Raw genomic sequence first — 26,607 nt, forward strand, 5'->3', positions numbered from 1 at the left:
CTTATCAGATGTATGATTGGCAAATATTTTCTTCCATTCTGTAGATAGCCATTCAACTCTGTTGTTTCCTTTGCTGTGCAGCAGCTTTTTAGTTTGATATAGTACAACTTACTACTTTTTCTTTTGTTGCTTGTTCTTTCTATATGTGTGTGTTAGTCGCAGAGTCGTGTCCAAGTCTTTGCGATCCCTGTTCATGGAATTCCTCCAGGCAAGAATACTAAAGAGTAGGTTGCCATTTCTTCTTCCAGAGGATCTTCCCAACCCAGGGATTGAACCTGGGTCTCCCATATTTGGTGAGGTGTAGTCCTCTCCACTAGTCCACAGATAGCTTCTTTTATATTGGAACCCACCTCATGTCCAGCACAGTTGCAGCTGCTCATGCGACCAGACTTCAGGAGAAAAGAGGCTGATTTACTTATGTATAAGCAGAAGCAGCCTAAGGGGCAGGTGTCTAACTTAACATGTACTTCCAAGAGCTTTTGGATGCCCCCCAGTGAGGGCACCAGGGGTGCCATCTTTGGCGTATCCCTCTACCTGCTCTAGCTCTGGGGTGCCATCTTTTTTTCCTCTCCACAGGTGTCTTAAATTTGTAAAAAAATTGATTGACTGATTTAATGAAGCAATGGCACCCCACTCTAGTACTCTTGCCTGGAAAATCCCATGGATGGAGGAACCTGGTAGGCTGCCGTCCATGGGGTCATGAAGAGTCGGACACGAGTGAGCGACTTCCCTTTCACTTTTCACTTTCATGCATTGGAGAAGGAAATGGCAACCCACTCCAGTGTTCTTGCCTGGAGAATCCCAGGGATGGGGGAGCCTGGTGGGCTGCCGTCTATGGGGTCACACAGAGTCGGACACGACTGAAGTGACTTAGTAGTAGTAGTAGGCCTTGGAATTCCCTGGTGGTCCAGTGGCCAAGACTCAGCACTCCCAATGCAGGGGGCCCTGTTTGATCCCGAGTCAGGAAACTAGGTCTCACACACGGCAACTAAGAGTTCGCAAATTAGATGTTGTGTATCGTATAAGATAGTGAGGTTCAGTTTCCTTCATTTACATGTGGTTATCCAGTTTTCCTAATGCCATTTATTAAGAGACTGTATTTTCCCCATTATTTATTCATAGCTTTCTTATCGATATTAGTTAACCATATCAGTCCAGTTCAGTTGCTTAGTTCTGTCCGATCTTTGCAACCCATGGACTGTAGCACCTCAGGCTTCCCTGTCCATCACCAGCTCTCAAGCTTGCTCAAACTCATGTCCATCTTGTCGATGATGCCATCCAACCATCTCATCCTCTGTTGCCCAGTTCTCCTCTGACCTTAAATCTTTCCCAGAATCAGGGTCTTTTCCAAGGAATCAATTCTTCGCATCAGGTGGCCAAACTATTTGGTGGCCAAAGAGTTTCAGCTTCAGCATCAGTCTTTCCAATGAATATTCAGGACTGATTTCCCTTAGGATTCACTGGTTGGATCTCCTGGCAGTCCAATGGACTCTCGAGAGTCTTCTCCAACATCACAGCTCAAAAGCATTAATTCTTTGGCACTCAGCTTTATTTATAGTCCAACTCTCACATCCATACATGACTACTGGAAAATCATAGCTTTGACTAGATGGACCTTTGTCGACAAAGTAATGTCTCTGCTTTTTAATGCTAGGTTTGTCATAGCTTTTCTTCCAAGGAGCAAGCATCTTTTAATTCCATGGCTGCAGTCACCATCTGCAGTGATTTTGGAGTCCTCCAAAAAATAAAGTCTCTCACTGTTTTCCATAGTTTCCCCAACTATTTGTCATGAAGTAATGGGACTGGATGCCATGATCTTTGTTTTTGAATGTTGAGTTTTAAGCCAGCTTTTTCACTCTTCTTTTTCACTTTCATCAAGAGGTTCTTTAGTTCCTCTTCACTTTCTGCCATAAAGGTAGTGTCATCTGCATATATGAGGTTATTGATATTTCTCCCAGCAATCTTAATTCCATCTTGTGCCTCATCCAGCCTGGCATTTCTCATGATGTCTGTATATAAGTTAAATAAGCAGGGTGACAATATACAGCCTTGACATACTCCTTTCATGATTTGGAACCAGTCTGTTGTTCCACATCTGGTTCTAACTGATGCTTCTTGACCTGCATACAGATTTCTCAGGAGGCAGGTCAGGTGGTTTGGTACTCCATCTCTTTAAGAATTTTCCACAGTTTGTTGTGATCTACACAGTCAAAGGCTTTGCCATAATCAGTAAAGCAGAACTAGATGTTTTTCTGATATTCTCTTGCTTTTTCTATGATGCAGTGTTGGCAATATGATCTCTGGTTCCTCTGCCTTTTCTAAATCTAGCTTGAACATCTGAAAGTTCATAGTTTACATACTGTTGAAGCCTCACTGGGAGAATTTTGAGCATTACTTTGCTAGTGTGTGAGATGAGTGCAATTGTGCCATAGTTTGAACATTCTTTACCATTACCTTTCTGTGGGATTGGAATGAAAAGTGACCTTTTCCAGTCCTGTGGCCACTGCTGAGTTTTCCAAATGTGCTGGCATATTGAATGCAACACTTTCACAGCATCATCTTTTAGGATTTGAAATAGGTCAACTGTAATTCCATCACCTCCACTAGCTTTGTTCATAGTGATGCTTCCTAAGGTCCACTTGACTTCACATTCCAGGATGTCTGGCTCTAGGTGAGTGATCACAACATTGTGGTTACCTGGGTTATGAAGATCTTTTTTGTGTAGTTCTGTGTATTCTTGCCAACTCTTCTTAATATCTTCTACATCTGTTAGGTGCATACCATTTCTGTCCTTTATTGTGGCCATCTTCGCATGAAATGTTTCCTTGGCATCTCTGACTTTCTTGAAGAGATCTCTAGTCTTTCCCATTCTATTGTTTTCCTCTATTTCTTTGCATTGATCACTGAAGAAGCCTTTCTTATCTCTCCTTGCTATTCATTGGAACTCTGGATTCAAATGGGTATGTGTTTCCTTTTCTCCTTTGCCTTTCATCTCTTTTTTTCAGCTATTTGTAAAGCCACCTCAGACAACAGTTTTACCTTTTTGCATTTCTTTTTCTTGGGGATGGTCTTGATAACTGCCTTCTATTCAATGTCATGAACCACCATCCATAGTTCTTCAGGCTCTCTGTCTGTCAGATCTAATCCCTGGAATCTATTTGTCATTTCCACTGTATAATTATAAGGGATTCAATTTAAGTCAAGCCTGAATGGTCTGGTTTCCCTACTTTCTTCAATATAAGTCTGAATTTGGCAATAAGGAGTTCATGATCTGAGCCACAGTCAGCTCCTGGTCTTGTGTTTGCTGACTGTATAGAGCCTCTCTAACTTTAGCTGCAAATAATATAATCAATTTGATTTTGGTATTGACTATCTGGTGATGTCCATGTGTAGAGTCATCTCTTGTGTGTTGGAAGAGGATGTTTTTACTATGACCAGGTATAGACAAGGGTTTATTTATGGGCTCACAATCTGTTTCATTGGGCTTGCATTGTAGCTCAGCTGGTAAAGAATTTGGCTGCAATGCGGGAGACCTGGGCTTGATCCCTGTGTTGCGAAGATCCCCTGGAAAAGGGAAAGGCTGCCCACTCCAGTATTCTGGCCTGCAGAATGTATGAACTGTATAGTCCATGGGGTCACATAGAGTCAGAAACGACTGAGTGACTTTCACTTCAGAATCTGATCCTTGTCTATTGATCTATTTTTCCGATACCGTACTGTTGTGATTACTATAGTTTTGTGCTATGGTGTGCAGTCTGCAATGTGATGCCTCCATCTTTGTTCTTTCTTCTCAGGATTGCTTTGGCTGTTTGGAGTCTTTAGTGGTTCTGTATACATTTAAGGATATCTTTTTCTGTATCTGTGAAAAATACTGGAACTTTTATAGAAACTGCATTGAACCTATGGATAGCCTTGGTTCTTATGGACATTTTAACAGTCTTATTTCTTGTAGGAGGTTTTTCTTAAGCCATCTGACTGATTTCAATAATATGCTCATCTTATGTAGTTACTCATATTTGAGTAGAGAAATGTAAAATATTCCATTTTTGAGATCATTTGTTTTATAGGATTATTTGTTGATTGATTCAACTCATTAACAACAAAAAAAAAATCAAACTTTGACTTGTCAGTCATTTTCTAGAGTGTAGGTTGTATGATTGTGTCACCAGAATCTCTACTTTATCATTAAGGTTGTCACGTTTTCTTTGTTGTTAATTATGTGAAACATCTCAGAAAGTTTCATAATTATTTTATTTCTGATCAGAGAGTATAAAAAAAATATTCTTTGGGCAGGTATATTTTCTTTTCCATCTTTATTTTAGAACAACCTCATGTTGAATAATCACATGCCATATCTGATTGGGATAAGATGTTGTATTATGTGAAATAGTGGATTAGAATATGCAAATGACTAAATTGTCAAATAAATTATATTATAATATGAAGAGATACCTCTCATGGAGATGGTGCATGTTATTTTTGCTTTTTTCTTTTTAACATACATGCTCACCACTTCGGATCTAATCATAGAAAAATAAAGTCTGTAATGATTCAGTAAGTAATATAGCTAAATGTGGGACTAGGTATCACAAGATATCTTTATTTACTGGTTATTTATATAATCAGTTCAGAATATTTAACATTTTTTGGTATATTTTCATGGTGAATTCCTGCTTATACAATATTGCTCCCTTTGAAAGTAACAGAAATGGAAGTGGTTCCCTTTCTTCTTCTTTCTCTTAATAGCCCCTCTCTCCCCAAAATATCTGTTTAGGTTTAAATCACTGCACTAAAAAACACATCCTCTTCTAAGGAGAAAAGCATCACCTGTTGAGTTCATGAAGAAAAACAAAATAGGATATAGGTTATGGTGAAAATTTAGGTTCTAGGAGATATTTCATAAATTGAATACAAATTACTAAACTGTAATTGATAATGCCTCCCTATGAGTGGGGATTTTTAAGTTTCCTGAAATTCTAATTAAATATTTGTCCTCATTTTCTCCAGAGACAAAGAATGAGATAATCTAATAGATTAATAATATATAATACCTTATGTTGGTTATATCAATATTAGAAATGTGGCATCTTAGTGAGAGCTTTCTGATCATAGAGCACCTATGAGATTTGGATATTTTCACATAATGCATATCACTTAACCTTTTCAGTCTTTCAGTTTACTTTCATTGCTTAATCTCTTTAGTGTTCTTATTTGTAAAATGTCAGTAATAATTATTTCCTAGATTCATTTTGAGGGAGGAGCCTAGCATAGTTCCTAGCAAAGAATGTTTAAGATGGAGAAGCTTCTTCATCTCTCCCTCCTATCTCACCCTCACACATATCTTCAACAAACACACACACAGAAGTGGTCACAGACTTATTTTAAAAAACAAAATATGAATTGGCTTGTAAATAGTGAATAAAAATGATGATTTCTAATTAATAATAAATGGCATAAAAACTTGGTTGGAAACAATATAATTTAAATATATTAAAATATGTAATTTTGGCATAACCAATGAAAGGCTTTAAAGATTAGCACATCATGCCTCTTTGTTCTGCTCACACTGAGCACCTTTTTTCTCTTATCTATCCTGTCTTTCAACTTAATTCACTAAACCAACAAATTCCAACATATATATTTATTAATTAATTTATTTTTTAATTGAAGGATAATTGCTTAACAGAATTTTTTTGATTTCTTTCAAACCTCAACATGCATCAGCCATTGGTATACATATGAAGATTATTTCAGAAGTCTTCTTCTCTGGAAAGCCTTTCTTGGTCCCTCTCTACTTCTATCAGGCACTCCTTCTCCATGCTTTGATTGACATGACTTTGTATCATTGTTCCTATCACATAATTTAGTGAATGTGAGTTCTTCAAACAAATCTGAATCTAGTCAGTCTCTGATTTTGCCATATTATAGATGGAATGAACTGTAATATATTGAGATAATGTTTAATTTCAAATACTAACTTTAATATATCATACATACTCCTTATTTTTCTCTTGATTCTAAGTAAAATTTCTCAGGAAAGCATGTTTTTATAAGTTTGTTTTAAGTAATATTACATTGTCACAAATTCTGGAAACTATGAACTCATGTGAAATCAATGAAATGCTAAAGATAATATATATACAATATTATTTCATAATGAATGTAAACTTTGTGAATATAAAACCAGTAAGTTATCCTATAATGTGTTTTAATTGATGAACAAGTAATTGGCATTTATTTTTCTTTTCTTTTTAATTTTATTTTATTTTTAAACTTTACAAAATTGTATTAGTTTTGCCAAATATCAAAATGAATCTGCCACAGGTATACATGTGTTCCCCATCCTGAACCCTCCTCCCTCCTCCCTCCCCATACCATCCCTCTGGGTCATCCCAGTGCACTAGCCCCAAGCATCCAGTATCGTGCATCGAACCTAGACTGGCAACTTGTTTCATACATGATATTTTACATGTTTCAATGCCATTCTCCCAAATCTTCCCACCCTCTCCCTCTCCCACAGAGTCCATAAGACTGTTCTATACATCAGTGTTTCTTTTGCTGTCTCGTACACAGGGTTATTGTTACCATGTTTCTAAATTCCATATATATGTTAGTATACTGTATTGGTGTTTTTCTTTCTGGCTTACTTCACTCTGTATAATAGGCTCCAGTTTCATCCACCTCATTAGAACTGATTCAAATGTATTCTTTTTAATGGCTGAGTAATACTCCATTGTGTATATGTACCACTGCTTTCTTATCCATTCATCTGCAGATGGACATCTAGGTTGCTTCCATGTCCTGGCTATTATAAACAGTGCTGCGATGAACATTGGGGTACACGTGTCTCTTTCCCTTCTGGGTTCCTCAGTGTGTATGCCCAGCAGTGGGATTGCTAGATCATAAGGCAGTTCTATTTCCAGTTTTTTAAGGAATCTCCACACTGTTCTCCATAGTGGCTGTACTAGTTTGCATTCCCACCAACAGTGTAAGAGGGTTCCCTTTTCTCCACACCCTCTCCAGCATTTATTGCTTGTAGATTTTTGGATCGCAGCCATTCTGACTGGCGTGAAATGGTACCTCATAGTGGTTTTGATTTGCATTTCTCTGATAATGAGTGATGTTGAGCATCTTTTCATGTGTTTGTTAGCCATCTGTATGTCTTCTTTGGAGAAATGTCTATTTAGTTCTTTGGCCCATTTTTTGATTGGGTCATTTATTTTTCTGGAGTTGAGCTGTAGGAGTTGCTTGTATATTTTTGAGATTAGTTGTTTGTCAGTTGCTTCATTTGCTATTATTTTCTCCCATTCTGAAGGCTGTCTTTTCACCTTGCTAATAGTTTCCTTTGATGTGCATAAGCTTTTAAGCTTAATTAGGTCCCATTTGTTTATTTTTGCTTTTATTTCCAATATTCTGGGAGGTGGGTCATAGAGGATCCTGCTGAGATGTATGTCAGAGAGTGTTTTGCCTATGACAAGCAAAAGCTGAGAGAATTCTGCACCACCAAACCAGCTCTCCAACAAATACTAAAGGATATTCTCTAGACAGGAAACACAAAAATGGTGTATAAATTCAAACCCAAAACAATAAAGTAAATGGCAACTAGATCATACTTATCAGTAATTACCTTAAACGTAAATGGGTTGAATGCCCCAACAAAAAGACAAAGACTGGCTGAATGAATACAAAAACAAGACCCCTACATATGTTGTCTACAAGAGACCCATCTCAAAACAGGGGACACATACAGACTGAAAGTGAAGGGCTGGAAAAAGATCTTCCATGCAAATAGGGACCAAAAGAAAGCAGGAGTAGCAATACTCATATCAGATAAAATAGACTTTAAAACAAAGGCTGTGAAAAGAGAAAAAGATGGTCACTACATAATGATCAAAGAATCAATCCAAGAAGAAGATATAACAATTATAAATATATATGCACCCAACACGGGAGCACCGCAGTAGGTAAGACAAATGCTAACAAGTATGAAAGGAGAAATTAACAATAACACAATAATAGTGGGAGACTTTAATACCCCACTCACACCTATGGATAGATCAACTAAACAGAAAATTAACAAGGAAACACAAACTTTAAATGATACAATAGACCAGTTAGACCTAATTGATATCTATAGGACATTTTATCCCAAAACAATGAATTTCACCTTTTTCTCAAGCTCACATGGAACCTTCTCTAGGATAGATCACATCCTGGGCCATAAAGCTAGCCTTGGTAAATTCAAAAAAATAGAAATCATTCCAAGCATCTTTTCTGACCACAATGCAGTAAGTTTAGATCTCAATTACAGGAGAAAAACTATTAAAAATTCCAACATATGGAGGCTGAACAACACGCTGCTGAATAACCAACAAATCACAGAAGAAATTAAAAAAGAAATCAAAATTTGCATAGAAACGAATGAAAATGAAAACACAACAACCCCAAACCTGTGGGACACTGTAAAAGCAGTGCTAAGGGGAAAGTTCATAGCAATACAGGCATACCTCAAGAAACAAGAAAAAAGTCAAATAAATAACCTAACTCTAGACCTAAAGCAACTAGAAAAGGAAGAAATGAAGAACCCCAGGGTTAGTAGAAGGAAAGAAATCTTAAAAATTAGAGCAGAAATAAATGCAGAAGAAACAAAAGAGATCATAGCAAAAATCAACAAAGCCAAAAGCTGGTTCTTTGAAAGGATAAATAAAATTGACAAGCCATTAGCCAGACTCATCAAGAAACAAAGGGAGAAAAATCAAATCAATAAAATTAGAAATGAAAATGGAGAGATCACAACAGACAACACAGAAATACAAAAGATCATAAGAGACTACTATCAACAATTATATGCCAATAAAATGGACAACGAGGAAGAAATGGACAAATTCTTAGAAATGTCCAACTTTCCAAAACTCGATCAGGAAGAAATAGTAAATCTTAACAGACCCATCACAAACACGGAAATTGAAACTGTAATCAAAAATCTTCCAGCAAACAAAAACCCAGGTCCAGACGGCTTCACAGCTGAATTCTACCAAAAATTTAGAGAAGAGCTAACACCTATCCTGCTCAAACTCTTCCAGAAAATTACAGAGGAAGGTAAACTTCCAAACTCATTCTATGAGGCCACCATCACCCTAATACCAAAACCTGACAAAGATCCCACAAAAAAAGAAAACTACAGGCCAATATCACTGAGGAACATAGATGCAAAAATCCTTAACAAAATTCTAGCAATCAGAATCCAACAACACATTCAAAAGATCATACACCATGACCAAGTGGGCTTTATCCCAGGGATGCAAGTATTCTTCAATATCCGCAAATCAATCAATGTAATACACCACATTAACAAATTGAAAAATAAAAACCATATGAATATCTCAATAGATGCAGAGAAAGCCTTTGACAAAATTCAACATCCATTTATGATAAAAACTCTCCAGAAAGCAGGAATAGAAGGAACATACCTCAACATAATAAAAGCTATATATGACAAACCCACAGCAAACATTATCCTCAATGGTGAAAAATTGAAAGCATTTCCTCTAAAGTCAGGAACAAGACAAGGGTGTCCACTTTCACCATTACTATTCAACATAGTTTTGGAAGTTTTGGCCACAGCAATCAGAGCAGAAAAAGATATAAAAGGAATCCAAGTTGGAAAAGAAGAAGTAAAACTCTCACTATTTGCAGATGACATGATCCTCTACATAGAAAACCCTAAAGACTCCACCAGAAAACTACTAGAACTAATCAATGACTATAGTAAAGTTGCAGGATATAAAATCAACACACAGAAATCCCTTGCATTCCTATACACTAATAATGAGAAAACAGAAAGAGAAATTAAGGAAACAATTCCATTCACCATTGCAACGAAAAGAATAAAATACTTAGGGATATATCTACCTAAAGAAACTAAAGACCTATATATAGAAAACTATAAAACACTGGTGAAAGAAATCAAAGAGGACACTAATAGATGGAGAAATATACCATGTTCATGGATTGGAAGAATCAATATAGTGAAAATGAGTATACTACCCAAAGCAATTTATAGATTCAATGCAATCCCTATCAAGCTACCAACAGTATTCTTCACAGAGCTAGAACAAATAATTTCACAATTTGTATGGAAATACAAAAAACCTTGAATAGCCAAAGCGATCTTGGGAAAGAAGAATGGAACTGCAGGAATCAACCCACCAGAATTCAGGCTCTACTACAAAGCCACAGTTATCAAGAGAGTATGGTACTGGCACAAAGACAGAAATATAGATCAATGGAACAAAATAAAAAGCCCAGAGATAAATCCACGCACATATGGACACCTTATCTTTGACAAAGGAGGCAAGAATATACAATGGATTAAAGACAATCTCTTTAACAAGTGGTGCTGGGAAATCTGGTCAACCACTTGTAAAAGAATGAAACTAGAACACTTTCTAACACCATACACAAAAATAAACTCAAAATGGATTAAAGATCTCAACGTAAGGCATTTATTTTTCTTGATGTCACTAGTGGAGATATGATTTAGAACAATTTCTGTTTATTTTTGTAAGTCTTGTTTGATTAAATTGATTTCCCCCAGAATTGTTGATATATTTTCTTGTTTGAAAGTATCAGCTAAAAAATGTGTATCTCCTTTTATATTGTGGTTTTTATACTACAACAAGGATTAATTAGTTAAGTGCAGTCCTATATAGGAAAGCAATCATATTTCTCTGTAATTATTTATTAGAACTATTTTGATGAAGGTCTTCCTTCATAGTTCAGTTGGTAAAGACTCTGTCTGCAATGCAGGAGACCCAGGTTCAATTCCTGGGTTGGGAAGATTCCCTGGAGAAGGAAATGGCAACCCATTCCAATATTCTTGCCTGAAAAATACCATTGACAGAAGAGACTGGCAGGCTATAGTCCATGGGGTTGTAAGAGTTGGAGATGACTTAGTGACTAAACCACCACCATTTTGAGGGAATAAATTTTAAATATTTTGAATTTTATATTCTCAGATTGACAATTTACCTCTTTTAAGATAAATACATTTCAAAGAAATATAAATTATTTTAAAATGCTTAGCCCAACACATTCTTTTTTTCTGCTCTGTCTTTAAATATTTTGTCTCTTCTTTCTCTCTCACCGTTTCCATTTCCTCTTCTCTCTAACTTCCTGGCTAGACCTCTGCCTAAATGATAGTTGCACCAATAGGGATACTTTGTATCAGATCTATGAAGCTAAAAATAGTGTAGAAAAGTCTTAAGTTTTTGTTTTTTCAACTAAGAGATATCATTATGGTGTGATTAGGCATATGTGTGTTTATGTGTTTTAAAAAGTCCAGTTATACAAATTTCAATCTTCACAGTATGGATATTATTTTATATTGTAAAAAACATATAAAATATATTCTGAACAGACTTTCTTATTCATATCTGTAGGGCAAAATGTTTTAATTATCTGAAAATAAAACTCACACACATTTTATATTTCTAGCCGAAATGAAGTCTTTGCTAATAGAAGTTAATGTTTTTGACTAGGTACGAAAAGAGTATGGGAAATGCCTGCGAACACATTGCTGTAGTGGCAAAAGTACAGAGAGCTCCATCGGCTCAGGGAAAACATCTGGTTCCCGAACTCCTGGGCGCTACTCCACAGGCTCACAGGTAAACAATATTTGTTAATTAAAATGAAATAGCTCTTTTCTGTATTCTATTATAAATTGCTGTCCTTTCTTGATGAGATTTATTTTCTATCCCAAGCATTTAACACAACACAATTTTGTTGTTTTGTTCTAGTGTATCTCAAGTGAAAATGGTTATGACAGAAATTTAAGAAACCAAACTGCAAAACAATTTGAAGTTTAGAGTCTAAGTTTGAATAGTAATTCATGATTTCAGATTGTCCCTAGTTGAATGAAAAATGAAGGTGAGGAAAGGAATTTGACATTTCACCTAAAATTCTAAGAAAGTAATACTTTACATAAATGTTCTTGAGTTAATTACTTCTTTTAACTAGTCTAATAATTCTTTATTGTATACTGAAAATATTTACTTATTAAATAGTTTTAATAGAAAGTTATAACTCATTTCATGTTGTATGCTAGTAGGTCAAAGGGCAATTCAGAATACCAAAATAGCATCATTGATTTAACTGGTCAAAGTGCTTGCTCCCATGAGTCCAGCACTTCAGTTCAGTTCAGTTCAGTCTCTCAGTCTTGTCCGATTCTTTGCGACCCCATGAACTGCAGCATGTCAATCCTCCCTGCCCATCACCAGCTCTTGGAGTTTACCCAAACTCATGTCCATCCAGTCAGTGATGCCATCCAACCATCTCATCCTCTGCCGTCCCCTTCTCCTCCTGCCTCAATCTTTCCCAGCATCAGGGTCTTTTCAAATGAGTCAGCTCTTTGCATCTGGTGGCCAAAGTATTGGAGTTTCAGCTTCAACATCAGCACTAGATATATTAATAATGACTGCATCACCCCTCTCAAAGGAAATTCTGAACTTTTAAGTAACTTGTCTTCTATTTTCCACACAATGTCAGTCCAAAGATTACTATGTAAAAATTTCAGCAACTCGAGGATATGTGGGTCATGCATAAGTGAGTTTGAGTTCCAATTACCAAACTAATATTTCTAAGAATATATGATTCATTGGAAAAAACAATCATTTTTATAGTGTTGTTAATTGAAATTTTCTGAAGAAGACTTGAATTGAAATTCCAAAATAAATTTATAAATTAAGAGCATATTTTCACTATATTAATGCAACCTTCTAACTTAATTTATTTTAATTTGGTAATTATATATATACACATATATATAATAAAAAAGATCATTTGTTCTTTGACTAATTCCAATTGCCTTATAAATATAATAGGTTCAGTTTCCCTAAACAATTCCATTCATATGCTTAGAAAATTAAATATCCTTGTAACTTTTAATTATATCACTTGCCAAGCTAATATATCTTATTCTCTAAAACACATTCATTGTCAGGCTGGACAGTTGTACACACTGAACTAGCGCTTGAAAACCTCTTATAAACCAAAGATAATAAACAATATTCTCAGAAATGTTTTCATCACACTAAAGGAGTTATGTTTTATTTTATAAAGAAAACCACATATCTACTATCAATCTAATAGTTCCAACTAAACATTTTAAAACTAACATGAAACTGTCAAACCTATCAGTTATATGTTAGTTTTAGAATGTTTATTTTTATTTTGACAAGTTATCTTGACACTTAACAACCACAAATTATCATAATAATCACAGAACTTATTCCCACATATAATAGGCAGTTATTTAAAATTTGAATTTATTTTATTATTTCTATGGCTTTGTAAGTTTGCAAAGTTGTAAATTAAGGAAGCAAATGTACCAAATTAGATGGACTGAGATTTCTGAGTCAGGACTAGTAAATTTTCATTCAGAATCTGAGTTTCCTATAAGAGTGGAGGCACACCTGGATACTTTCTGTATGACCTTCTTGTGATGCAGTCCTTCCATTTTCAACCTGATAAATTCTTACCTCTCTTTTTTGTAACAGTCTTTTCAACAATTTTAAATTGAAATTTCTGAGATTCTGTATGTCATTTAACTTGATTTGTTTCTGCATTCCTTTCATATAACTGAGCTCATCAACCATTATCCCACAGCCATTTTATTGACAAATGTCTTCAGTGAAATCATAATATTTCGGAGCTTCATGCATTATATTAGAACAGAGTTGTGCAATGTTTAGCATTACTTCTAACCCACAAGATAAAATACTGCAGCTTAAAAGAACAATCATAAACTTTGTGAGTGTGTAGACCTTGTTTTAATTCTAGCCTTGCCATATTCCTACCAGCTGTGACACAAAACAAGTCATTAAATCTCATTAGCCCTCAATTTTTTCATAAGTAAAGTGGTTTCTCATTTCTTATGTCATTAGGAATATTAAGCTAATGTATATAAAACATGACAAATTGTGTATGCTCAAAAAGTTGGAATAGATATCACTTAGTAGTGGCATTATTGCAGACTATAATTTCAGGTATATATTTTAAAGCTGTGTCTTTTTTTTTTTTTACTTTTATAGTTATAACATCACAATTATAATATTGGGAAGAAAAACCTCACGTTGTTTTCTTGTGCTTAATTTAATACTAATTCTGTTTAACTTTGACAGTCTAACACTACACAAAGTGCTATTACTTAAATATAGTCTGTTTAGGTAGAAATAATAAGTATTTTACATTAACTGTGAAATTCCATGCACAACATCTAAAACACTCACTGATACTGAGGCAAAATTTTGAGAGTATAGGTGTCTTTTTCCACATCAGAGAACTTCTAAAATAACAATCATTATTTTTTGTTGTTAAGAAACATTGGATTTATATTATAAAATGCCAAGCAATATTATAAGCTCTGGTGATAAAATGGTTAAAAGACAACTTCCTCCAAGATCTGGGGCTTTCATACTAACTGTAAAAGGCAGAAAATTTATTAGCAATCAAATAAACCAACAGAAAATATCAGATTATAAAAGTTGGTGCAGAACCAAATATAGCCATATGATGCATAAAGTACAGGTGGTTACTTGGATTAAGTGCTAGGCCAAGACTGTTTGGAGAAATGACAGGAAGGGTGTTCAGGGAAAGAGAATTTCAGGTGAGAGTGCATCAAATATAAAGCCATTTAGGTGGGTAAGAACTTGAAACTTTGGGAGTAGGAAGAATGTCATTGGTTCAAGTGGTGTGTGAATGGGAGATGAAGAAAGCTGGAGACAGATCCTTAGGTATTTGTAAGAGAACTGGAGTTTTGATTTTATTTTGACTATTTAGTAAGTTAAGGATATAATTTAGAAAAGGATGTGACAGGAAATCACCCACATGTAATAAAATCATGTGGCTACTGTGTAGGTAATGGAGGGATATGATTTTTAAGACTAAAAAGTAAAAATCCTCTCCATCTATTAATCTCCCAGTGGTAATCACTTATAAAAGACTGGTTTATAAAAACTCTGACTGAAGTATTGTTCTTTCCACCTTGACCTTTCATTAATTGTTCTCTCATCTATTTTCAGTTGTTTTGTTGAATTTGTAGATGTATTTACTTTTGTTATACAGTATTTTAAACAAAAAATATATGTACCATAGATTAAATTGTGAAGTGTAGTAATAAAATCAACACCTGTGAACTCATCATCAAACTTAGGAAACAGAGAATTTGCCATATGTTTTTCCCTTCTTGTAACTTCTCCCTAAGCAATCCCTGTGTCTCTCTACCAGAGACAATCTACTAACCTTTGTTCATCATTTTCATGACTTATTCTAAAAATTTATTCACCTCTCCAAAAGATGTTAATTACTTCACCTTCTTAAAATATTTCTTTAAAATGGTATCTTATTGTGTATAATCTTCTGCGACTTGTATTCACTGGCATATTCTAAAGCTTGTCCTGGTCCTTTCCAAGAACATTTAAGTATAAGCTTAATGCTACATATTATATATTTTTCTCTGCTGGCAATACTTTACCCTTTTCTCCTTTTACTTTTTCAATTATTATTTGATATAGTGTAATAAGTTCTAAACTCCTAAATCAGGAGTCAAATGATTGAAGTCAAATATTGGTTATACCACTTATTAGGTCTGTGATATTGTACATGTTAACCTCTAAATCTCAATTTTGTAATGAATAGGAGAATGCATACCTCAGGGAATTCTCGGGAGATTTCAGTGAGTGAATACATGAAAAATACATGAGAGAACCTAGAAGAATTAACTGAAATATTTGTTTTTTTATAATATATATTTTATATACACACAATAATTATTATATATCAGGTACCATTTTAGGTGAACAAAAAGGACAGAATTTTTATTTTACTTTTTTCTTTTGGCTGCATGATGTGGCCAATGGAATCTTAGTTCCCTGACCAGGAATTGAACCTGGGCCCTCAGCAGGAAAAGTGTGGATTCCTAACCATTCAACCACCAGGGAACTCCCAAACTTTCTGTTTTTCTAGAGCCTCAAACCTATATGCAGACAATGGACATTACTGTTTGGACATTAAATATAAATATAAGAAATAACTATATTATAATAATATGTTGTATGTAGAAAATGGTAAAGCTATGAGGGCAAAAAGTTTCAGAGTGGGTGCATGAAATACAATTCTATATAGGATTATCAAGTTAGGTCTCTTTAAGGAGAAAGTATTTGAGCAAAGGTAGAAAGAGATGTAAGAGTTATCCATACCCATATCTGAAGAAAGAGTACTCCATGCAGAAGAAATAATCATACAAAACCTAAGGCAGAAGCATGCTTGGCTTGTTACGTAAGAGCAGGGGAACAGGTGTGGCAAGCCCAGGTTGAGAGACTAATAAAATATAATAATAATAGAAGATAATGGGGCCAGCTCAAATAAATGTCACCTAAAAATAGGCAGGGAGGCCTGGTGTGCTGCGATTCATGGGGTCGCAAAGAGTCGGACACAACTGAGCGACTGCACTGAACTGAAAAATAGGCAGGTTTCCCACGTGGTTCAATGGTAAAGAATTTGCCTGTCAATACAGAAGGTACAGGAGACACAGGTGGGCAAGAGCCCCTGGAGGAAGGAAATGACAACCCACTCCCTATTCTTGCCTGGAAAATTCCATGGACAGAGGAGCCTGGCAGGCTATAGCCCATGGAGTCACAGAGTCAGACACAATAGAGCACACATGCAAAAATGATCATAATTCCATCAACTCTCAGTTGAGATGTCACTTCTTCACTGCAGTGTTCTCAGAAATACTCAGTTCAGTTCAGTCTTTCAGTCGTGTCCAACTCTTTGCCACCCCATGAATAGCAGCACGCGAGGCCTCCCTGTCCATCACCAACTCCCAGAGTTCACTCAGACTCACGTCCATCGAGTCAGTGATGCCATCCAGCCATCTCATCCTCTGTTGTCCCCTTCTCCTCCTGCCCCCAATCCCTCCCAGCATCAGAGTCTTTTCCAATGAGTCAACACTTCGCATGAGGTGGCCAAAGTATTGGAGTTTCAGTTTCAGCATCATTCCTTCCAAAGACCACCCAGGGCTGATCTCCTTTAGAATGGGCTGGTTGGATCTCCTTGCAGTCCAAGGGACTCTCAAGAGTCTTCTCCAACACCACAGTTCAAAAACATCAATTCTTCGGCGCTCAGCTTTCTTCACAGTCCAACTCTCACATCTATACATGACCACAGGAAAAACCATAACCTTGATTAGATGGACATTTCTTGGCAAAGTAATATCTCTGCTTTTCAATATGCTATCTAAGTTGGTCATACTTTCCTTCCAAGGAGTAAGCGTCTTTTAATTTCATGGCTGCAATCACCATCTGCAGTGATTTTGGAGCCCCCCCCAAAAAAGTCTGACACTGTTTCCACTGTTTCCCCATCTATTTCCCATGAAATGATGGGACCAGATGCCATGATCTTCATTTTCTGAATGTTGAGTTTTAAGCCAACTTTTTCACTCTCCTCTTTCACTTTCATCAAGAGGCTCTTTAGTTCTTCTTCACTTTCTGCCATAAGGGTGGTGTCATCTGCATATATGAAGTTTTTTATATTTCTCCAAGCAATCTTGATTCCAGCTTGTGCTTCTTCCAGCCCAGCATTTCTCATGATGTACTCTGCATATAAGTTAAATAAGCAGGGTGACAATATACAGCCTTGACGGACTCCTTTTCCTATTTGGAAGCAGTGTGTTGTTCCATGTCCAATTCTAACTGTTGCTTCATAACCTGCATATAGGTTTCTCAAGAGGCAGATTAGGTGGTCTGGTATTCCCATCTCTTTCAGACTTTTCCACAGTTTATTGTGATCTACACAGTCAAAGGCTTTGGCATAGTCAATAAAGCAGAAATAGATGTTTTTCTGGAACTTTCTTGTTTTTCCATGATCCAACGGATGTTGACAATTTGATCTCTGGTTCCTCTGCCTTTTCAAAAACCAGCTTGAACATCTGGAAGTTCACAGTTCATGTATTGCTGAAGCCTGGCTTGGAGAATTTTGAGCATTACTTTACTAGTGTGTGAGATGAGTGCAATTGTGCAGTAGTTTGAGCATTCTTTGGCATTGCCTTTCTTTGGGATTGGAATGAAAACTGACCTTTTCCAGTCCCTTGGCCACTGCTGAGTTTTCCAAATTTGCTGGCATATTGAGTGCAGCACTTTCACAGCATCAGCTTTCAGGATTTGAAATAGCTCAACTGGAATTCCATCACCTCCACTGCCTTTGTTCATAGTGATGCTTTCTAAGGCTCACTTGACTTCACATTCCAGGATGTCTGGCTCTAGTTGAGTGATCATACCATCGTGATTATCTTGGTTGTGAAGATCTTTTTTGTACAGTTCTTCTGTATATTCTTGCCACCTCTTCTTAATATCTTCTGCTTCTGTTAGGTCCATACCATTTCTGTCCTTTATCGATCACATTTTTGCAGGAAATGTTCCTTTGGTATCTCTAATTTTCTTGAAGAGATCTCTAGTCTTTCCCATTCTGTTGTTTTCCTCTATTTCTTTGCATTGGTCCCTGAGGAAGGCTTTCTTATCTCTTCTTGCTATACTTTGGAACTCTGCATTCAAATGTTTTTACCTTTCCTTTTCTCCTTTGCTTTTCACTTCTCTTCTTTTCACAGCTATTTGTAAGGCCTCCCCAGACAGCCATTTTGCTTTTTTGCATTTATTTTCCATGGGGATGGTCTTGATCCTTGTCTCCTATACCATGTCACAAACCTCAGTCCATAGTTCATCAGGCACTCTATCTATTAGATCTAGCCCCTTAAATCTATTTCTCAATTCCACTGTATAATCATAAGGGATTTGATTTAGGTCATACCTGTATGGTCTAGTGGTTTTCCCTACTTTCTTCGATTTAAGTCTGAATTTGGCAATAAGGAACTCATGATCTGAGCCACAGTCAGCTCCCAGTCTTGTTTTTGCTGACTGTATAGAGATTCTCCCTCTTTGGCTGCAAAGAATATAATCAATGTGATTCGGTGTTGACCATCTGGTGATGTCCATGTGTAGAGTCTTCTCTTGTGTTGTTGGAAGAGGGTGTTTGCTAGGACCAGTGCATTCTCTTCGCAAAACTCTTATTAGTCTTTGCCCTGCTTCATTCCATATTCCAAGGCCAAATTTGCCTGTTACTCCAGCTGTTTCTTGACTTCCTATTTTTGCATTCCAGTCCCCTATAATGAAAAGGACATCTTTTTTGGGTGTTAGTTCTAAAACATCTTGTAGGTCTTTATAGAACCGTTCAACTTCAGCTTCTTCAGCTGCCGGGAGCCGGCATATTGAGTGAGGATCTGTAATAGCTCAACTGGAATCCTATCACTGCCTGGAGCCAGCGTGAGGAACTCCGCCCATGACAAAGGTCATGAGGAAGGAGGCTCGGCATACGCAAAGGCGGGATCGAGCCTCAGGAGTCCCCCTGGAAATTCTCGAGCATCTACCCCCAAAACCAGAGTCTGCCTACTTTCTGCTTTGTGCTTTCACCTACACCTCTGACTTTATGGGGGGCTGTCTCCCACTACCTCTCTCTGAAAAAAGAGTTAGCTTACAGCTCCAGTTAATAATTCTTGGATGTGACAGTGTTTCAACCTACAAACTCCTTTGGAAATCCTCTAGCCTGCCTGAATGGGTTTTTCCGGCCACATGTGATTGTTCAGAGCCTCCCAACTGTGAGAGGCAGGAGATGTTCTAAACTGCCTAAACACAGATTCCTTTGAGTAGTTAAAAGATTGATTAGAAATTGTATTGGTGAAGGGTTTTTCACTTGTTGGGCCAATGTTTGCTGCTAAGTCTCCATACTCCTTACCTACTGTGTCCTTGGCAGTGTATTGATTGATATAATGGGTGTATAGAAATGTAAAATGCAGCTTTGTCCAATGCTTTTTGGAAGGCTGGCGCCTGACTTTGGAATAATCACCTTTAGAGAAAGATAAGTTTCTTAAAATGTTAACAGGCCTCCGGGCCAGAAGATGATGTCTATCACCTGAACTTTTGCATATGATAAGTTTGCAGGAAGAAAGCCTGGCTTGCTGCATGACTCTACCCCTTCCCCCATTATCCTCTATGCATAACTTAAGGTATAAAAACTACTTTGGAAAATAAAGTGCGGGCCTTGTTCACTGAAACTTGGTCTCCCCATGTCACTCTCTCTCCCAAATTCCAGCTGAGTGTCCATCTGGAGCGCGGATGTCCTCTGCGACCATTTATTTGCCTGGGCTTCTAAGACCCACTCGAGAAGGTGTCTAAGGTGGGGCACCTTCCGCTATTCGAGAGGGCGCCTGCGGCCTCCGTGGTCAGAGCTAACCTGGTGTCACGGGTTATATTGATTTTCTGCGTAAACCAAGCCACTCAGCTTCTTTTCTCCACTGAATTTCCTCACTGAGCTATCCTCATTCTATTACTCTTTATATCTTTGATGAATAAATAATTAAATAGGTCGCCGACGCCGTCCCCGCTTCGAATACCCTGGATCAGCCGGGGCTGGACCCCGGCATTCAGCGTTACTGGTTGGGGCATAGACTTGGATTACTGTGATATTAATGGTTTGCCTTGGAAACAAACAGAGATCATTCTGTCGTTTTTGAGATTGCATCCAAGTACTGCATTTTGGACTCTCTTGTTGACCATGATGGCTACTCCATTTCTTCTAAGGGATTCCTGCCTGCAGTAGTAGATATAATGATCATCTGAGTTAAAATCACCCATTCCAATCCATTTCAGTTTGCTGATTCCTAGAATGTTGATGTTCAGTCTTGCCATCTCCTGTTTGACCACTTCCAATTTGCCTTGATTCATGGACCTGACATTCCAGGTTCCTATGCAATACTGCTCTTTACAGCATCGGACCTTGCTTCTATCACCAGTCACATCCACAACTGGGTATTGTGTTTGCTTTGGCTCCATCCCTTCATTCTTTCTGGAGTTATTTCTCCACTGATCTCCAGTAGCATATTGGTTTCAGATTTCCTAGACAAGGACATATTCTTTTGTTATGTGCACTTAAAAATTATTTTAATTGTGTATCGTAATAGATATTAACAAAACCACACAAAATTTAAGTGTATGGCACATTGATTTATCCTTCCCCAGATCAATTATTAGAATATTGGCAGCAACTTAGAAACCCTTTGAATGCTTCTTAATCAGTCATCTCAAGACATAATCACTATCTTAACAGTAGCTTTTCTTTTGCATGTATTTGATACTTATCCACATGAAATCATCCAGTACATATTCTTTTATGTTTTCCTTCTTTCCTTGGGCATTATGTTGCTGCAGGTAACTCTGTTGCTTTTTTATTTTCATTACTCTCTGTGTTCAGTCCATTCAGTCATGTCCGATCTTTGTGACTTCATGGACTGTTGCCCACAAGGCTCATCTGTCAATGGGATTCTCTAGGCAAGAATACTGGAATGGGTTCCCATACCTTCCTCCAGGGGATCTTCCCAACTGCCAGATTGAACCTGTGTCTGCCTGCATTTCCTGCCTTACAAGCGGATTCTTTACCCACTGAGCCGCCTGGGAAGCCCTTCATCACTATACATTATTCTATGATTTATGTGTCCATCATACCATTGATAGTCATTGAATTGTTCACAGTTTTCAGCTATAATTAGTAATGCTTCTATAGAAATTTGTGGACATATTGTACTTTTGCATTTATTTCGTTAATTTATATGTGATTAATCTGTCATGTATTAGTCTAGCATCTCCATGAAGGCAAAGATGTTTGTGTTTGCGTTTCCCCTTTGTATTTTTTACATTAAAGAGGCCAATTAATATGTTTATAGTTAACTAACCAATAAAACAAATGTGAGAGATTGATTCCAAGTATTTCAGTTTGAATTTTGAAGTATTCTTCAATAGAAACATTTTTTATGTGTCAGGTTTATTCCATTGGTTTTCTTATTGTACTTTTATTATTTTTGCTTTGTTTGTATGTGTAATATGTGTATTGTCTGACCTATATAACAAAATAGACAGTATTTCCAAAGGATAAACATGACCCAATATTCATAAAACCAATCGTCTAATATTTGAGGATTAGGTACTTCTATTATTTGAGTTCAGATATATTTGGAACATAACCCTTTTGCGAGCTTGGTTTCACCATTAGTACTAGTTAGTACTAGTTAGTATTATAACTTTTTAATCTTGGAAAAGCATCTGAATATATTTTGTTTCCTGTTCACAAGACTGTTGTTTCTTTTTTGATCCCTAACTCTAATAAAGTAACTAAACAGTAAACCAGAAAAAGTCTCCCTCCAGAGTGGAAATTATCAGACACTTAAAAAATTGAATTTCAGAATTTATATAATGATGTAAGAATTTCAGTTCTCTATAAAACTTCCTACTATATGGAAATGAATAAAGATCAATTGACTTCCTTTGTTTCCTTCTAAAGATAGAAAAATCAAGATAGTATGTAACCTGTAAAATTACAGTGATCTTCTTACAAAATTTATAGAAAATGTTAAGTTTCAGTTCAGTTCAGTCGCTCAGTCGTGTCCGACTCTTCGCGACCCCATGAATCGCAGCACACCAGGCCTCCCTATCCATCACCAACTCCTGGAGTTCATTCAGACTCACGTCCATTGAGTCAATGATGCCATCCAGCCATCTCATCCTCTGTCGTCCCCTTCTCCTCCTGCACCCAATCCCTCCCAGCATCAGAGTCTTTTCTAATGAGTCAACTCTTCGCATGAGGTGGCCAAAGTACTGGGGTTTCAGCTTCAGCATCATTCCCTCCAAAGAAATCCCAGGGCTGATCTCCTTCAAAATGGACTGGTTGGATCTCCTTGCAGTCCAAGGGACTCTCAAGAGTCTTCTCCAACACCACAGTTCAAAAGCATCAATTCTTTGGCGCTCAGCCTTCTTCACAGTCCAACTCTCACATCTATACATGACCACAGGAAAAAACATAGCCTTGACTAGATGGACTTTTGTTGGCAAAGTAATGTCTCTGCTTTTGAATATGCTATCTAGGTTGGTCATAACTTTCCTTCCAAGGAATAAGCGTCTTTTAATTTCATGGCTGCAGTCACCGTCTGCAGTGATTTTGGAGCCCCCAAAAATAAAGTCTGACACTGTTTCCACTGTTTCCCCATCTATTTCCCATGAAGTGATGGGACCGGATGCCATGATCTTTGTTTTCTGAATGTTGAGCTTTAAGCCAGCTTTTCACTCTCCTCTTTCACTTTCATCAAGAGGCTTTTTAGTTCCACTTCACTTTCTGCCATAAGGGTGGTGTCATCTGCATATCTGAAGTTTTTGATATTTCTCCCGGCAATCTTGATTCCAGCTTGTGTTTCTTCCAGTCCAGCGTTTCTCATGATGTACTCTGCATATAAGTTAAATAAGTTAAATATAAGTTAAATAAGCAGGGTGACAATATACAGCCTTGACGTACTCCTTTTTCTATTTGGAGCCAGTCTGTTGTTCCATGTCCAGTTCTAACTGTTGCTTCCTGACCTGCATACAGATTTCTCAAGAGGCAGATTCCCATCTCTTTCAGAATTTTCCACAGTTTATTGTGATCCACAGAATCAAAGTCTTTGGCATAGTCAATAAAGCAGAAATAGATGTTTTTCTGGAACTCTCTTGCTTTTTCCATGATCCAGAGGATGTTGGCAATTTTATCTCTGGTTCCTCTGCCTTTTCTAAAACCAGCTTGAACATCAGGAAGTTCACAGTTCACGTATTGCTGAAGCCTGGCTTGGAGAATTTTGAGCATTACTTTACTAGTGTGTGAGATGAGTGCAATTGTGCGGTAGTTTGAGCCTTCTTTGGCATTGCCTTTCTTTGGGATTGGAATGAAAACTGACCTTTTCCAGTCCCTTGGCCACTGCTGAGTTTTTTAAATTTAGTAGCATGTTAATAATACTCGTTCTTTTCATCCCAAACTATTTCTTCTTATAAAATTCTGAATTAAGTAAAATTTTTGTTACTAAAGCTTTAATTTAATGCACATTTAAATATTATATTCTCATAAAATTACAGTGAAAATAATTTTTTTTACCTTAGAAATTAAAATTACTAAATTCTATCTAGAGTACACTTGTATGTATCTTCATATGTATCTTCTATGTAAATACACATGTATCATATGTATCTTTTAAATTGGCTTCCTTGGTGGCTCAATTGGTAAAGAATCCTCCTGCTATGCAGGAGACTGCCTGCAATACAGGAGACACGGGTTTGATCCCTGGGTCAGAAGAAGGAAATGGCAACCCACTCCAGTGTTCTTGCCTGGAAAATTCTATGGACATAGGAGCCTGGTGGGCACAGTCCATAAAGTTGTGAAGCATCAGATACAACTGACTTACTAAACCAACACCATTACATTTATTTCTTTTAAATAGTTATAATGACTTCTGGCATATGCATTTAAGAATACACTTAATAAGAACCAATGATTATCATTAATTTAGTTCCTGATGTTCTCATGCTCCTGTACTACAAGCATGTGGAAGCTGTGTATTTGCCAGATGCCAGAAATAAAAGCCTCATATAAGCCTATATTACAGAAATAAAAAAAAAGAGTGACTTGTGCAAAGGTTCACTGTATAGTGATTTTATTTCCTTTTTCCTTTTTCTTCATCCAGAGCCGAATTCGTAGAATGTGGAATGATACGGTCCGAAAGCAGTCTGAGTCTTCCTTCATTACTGGAGATATAAACAGTTCAGCGTCACTCAACAGAGGTAATTAGAAATAATTTTTCATATTTATTCTTTTTGTGATTACTTTAAGAAGTTCCTAAATGCATTTCTTTATTTGCAACTTCTGGACTTTATTCCATGTGATAGGAATATTGCAAAGATATAAAACGTGGTTGAGTGTAGCAGTGTATTCCATTATTCATAAGGCTTCTTTTCTCAATCCTGAATTTTCAGATCTTTTCTGAAAGTAAGTTAAAAAGTGAGAAATTTCTTTCTCTAGTCATCTGCCACTGCTATAAACTGGTGAGTTGTCAGGCCTCATTGGAAGCTGTGATAATGGGCAATTATGTGGCTATATAGTCTGCTAAGCATCATAGAGTTCCACATTGTCCCAGGTATAGAGCAATTTCTTAGTCTTTGTGGAATTAAAATTATACTGTCTAATATACTTAAGGCAACCTGTGTATTTGTGGAAAAATCCTGTCTAATCTTAATATCAGTAAGACGTGTTCAGATAATATTGGATATTTAAAGATACAGAAGGAAAAACCCACTACATGTAAATTTTATACATATATGTATATAATAATTCTTTCGGTGTGTAGATGCTTCTGGTTAAAATTTTTCTGGAATATCATTTAGATTTTAAAAATGGTGTTCCCTTAACTACTATTTTGTTTGTGCTTGATCTTTCTTATTCCCTCTGTCTCTCTCCCTCTCACTTTCTCCCTCTCCTCCCCCTCCCCATTGTAAGTGTATGTGTGAGTGTGAGAAAGAGAGATTAAAATTAAATTGACTGCAGTAAAAATGGGTAGAAACAATGTTTGTGCAGAGCTGGGGTACACTACAGTCTGTGCTGGGAGATCTTTAGAACATAGTTTTATCTTGGGGATGGTGCTGGCATGAGCACATTTTAATCAGACTGTCCTAAAAGAGACATTTTTTGATGCATACATTCGGTGGTTATTTTCATGACTTTTTTATGATCAATATTGTTATTTTTATTAGCTCCAAACTAGAATTGCTTGCTTTAAACCTGCTTCTGTCTACTTTTTGTTACATCAAATGCTACTTAGAAACAACTAATTCACTAATTATGGCTTATGATTAAGAATGATTCAAATACTGGTGTTCTCAATTACTTTTAGTCAAATAAGTTGCATCTTGTTTATATAAAAGAAGTAATAACAAATAGTGTCTAAGTTAAATTTGATTTAGGGATTCTTCCATGTTGTATAAATCTTGATTGACTTCCATGCTTATATGTGTGGTAGTGATAAAGTAACTATAACCTAGTGATGATATTAAATTTTCTACAACACTTTTGCTTAAGTTAGAATGGTGAGTGCAAATATTCTTCCAAATATGAAGAAAATACATTAAAATAAAACAATTTCCTTCTTGTATTTTTTTTTCAGTTTATTTTACATAGTATCTCACAAGTGTTTTCTTTTTAAGTTTACTTTCATGATTAGTTTTATGAAAATTTAAATATGAATACTCTTAACTCTTTGACATACTTTCTAAATCAGAGCAAATATATTGTCTAAAGTTTAGGAAATAAATTGCTTTCATAGTGACAGATTTTCTTTTTACTTTAAATAATATATAGAAATAATACATTGAAAATGTATGGTATGCTCCTTTAAGAAAACTATTCTTTTATTCAAAGCTATTCTTATTAATAAGATTTTTTGTTAGGAGTATCTTGCATCTAATGATCACAGAAAGCATAGAATGTATTATTTAAACAAAAGATGAGGTTTGATTGTAATAATGCAGCATTTATTTGCTTACTGTGAAGACAGAGAAAACATGTAAACTACTTGGCTTAGCATTGTGATCTAGATTTATATTGACATTAAAGTATGTAGCTTTATTAAAAATTATTTTAAATGAATAATTTTTATGA

The 26,607-nt window shown here is 36.4% G+C and overlaps 1 protein-coding gene across 1 annotated transcript in view; it reads left to right on the forward strand.

The window, feature by feature from the left end:
- ADGRL3 (adhesion G protein-coupled receptor L3) overlaps positions 1-26,607 on the forward strand; it is a 900,477-nt gene that overhangs the window by 848,013 nt on the left and 25,857 nt on the right. The window contains exons 24-25 of the mRNA XM_055588685.1: positions 11,541-11,666; positions 24,641-24,737. Coding sequence (XP_055444660.1) covers positions 11,541-11,666; positions 24,641-24,737 — 223 coding nt within the window. The remainder of the gene's footprint in view (positions 1-11,540; positions 11,667-24,640; positions 24,738-26,607) is intronic.

This window comes from Bubalus kerabau, chromosome 7 (genome assembly GCF_029407905.1).
Source record: "Bubalus kerabau isolate K-KA32 ecotype Philippines breed swamp buffalo chromosome 7, PCC_UOA_SB_1v2, whole genome shotgun sequence".
Lineage (NCBI taxonomy): Eukaryota > Metazoa > Chordata > Mammalia > Artiodactyla > Bovidae > Bubalus > Bubalus kerabau.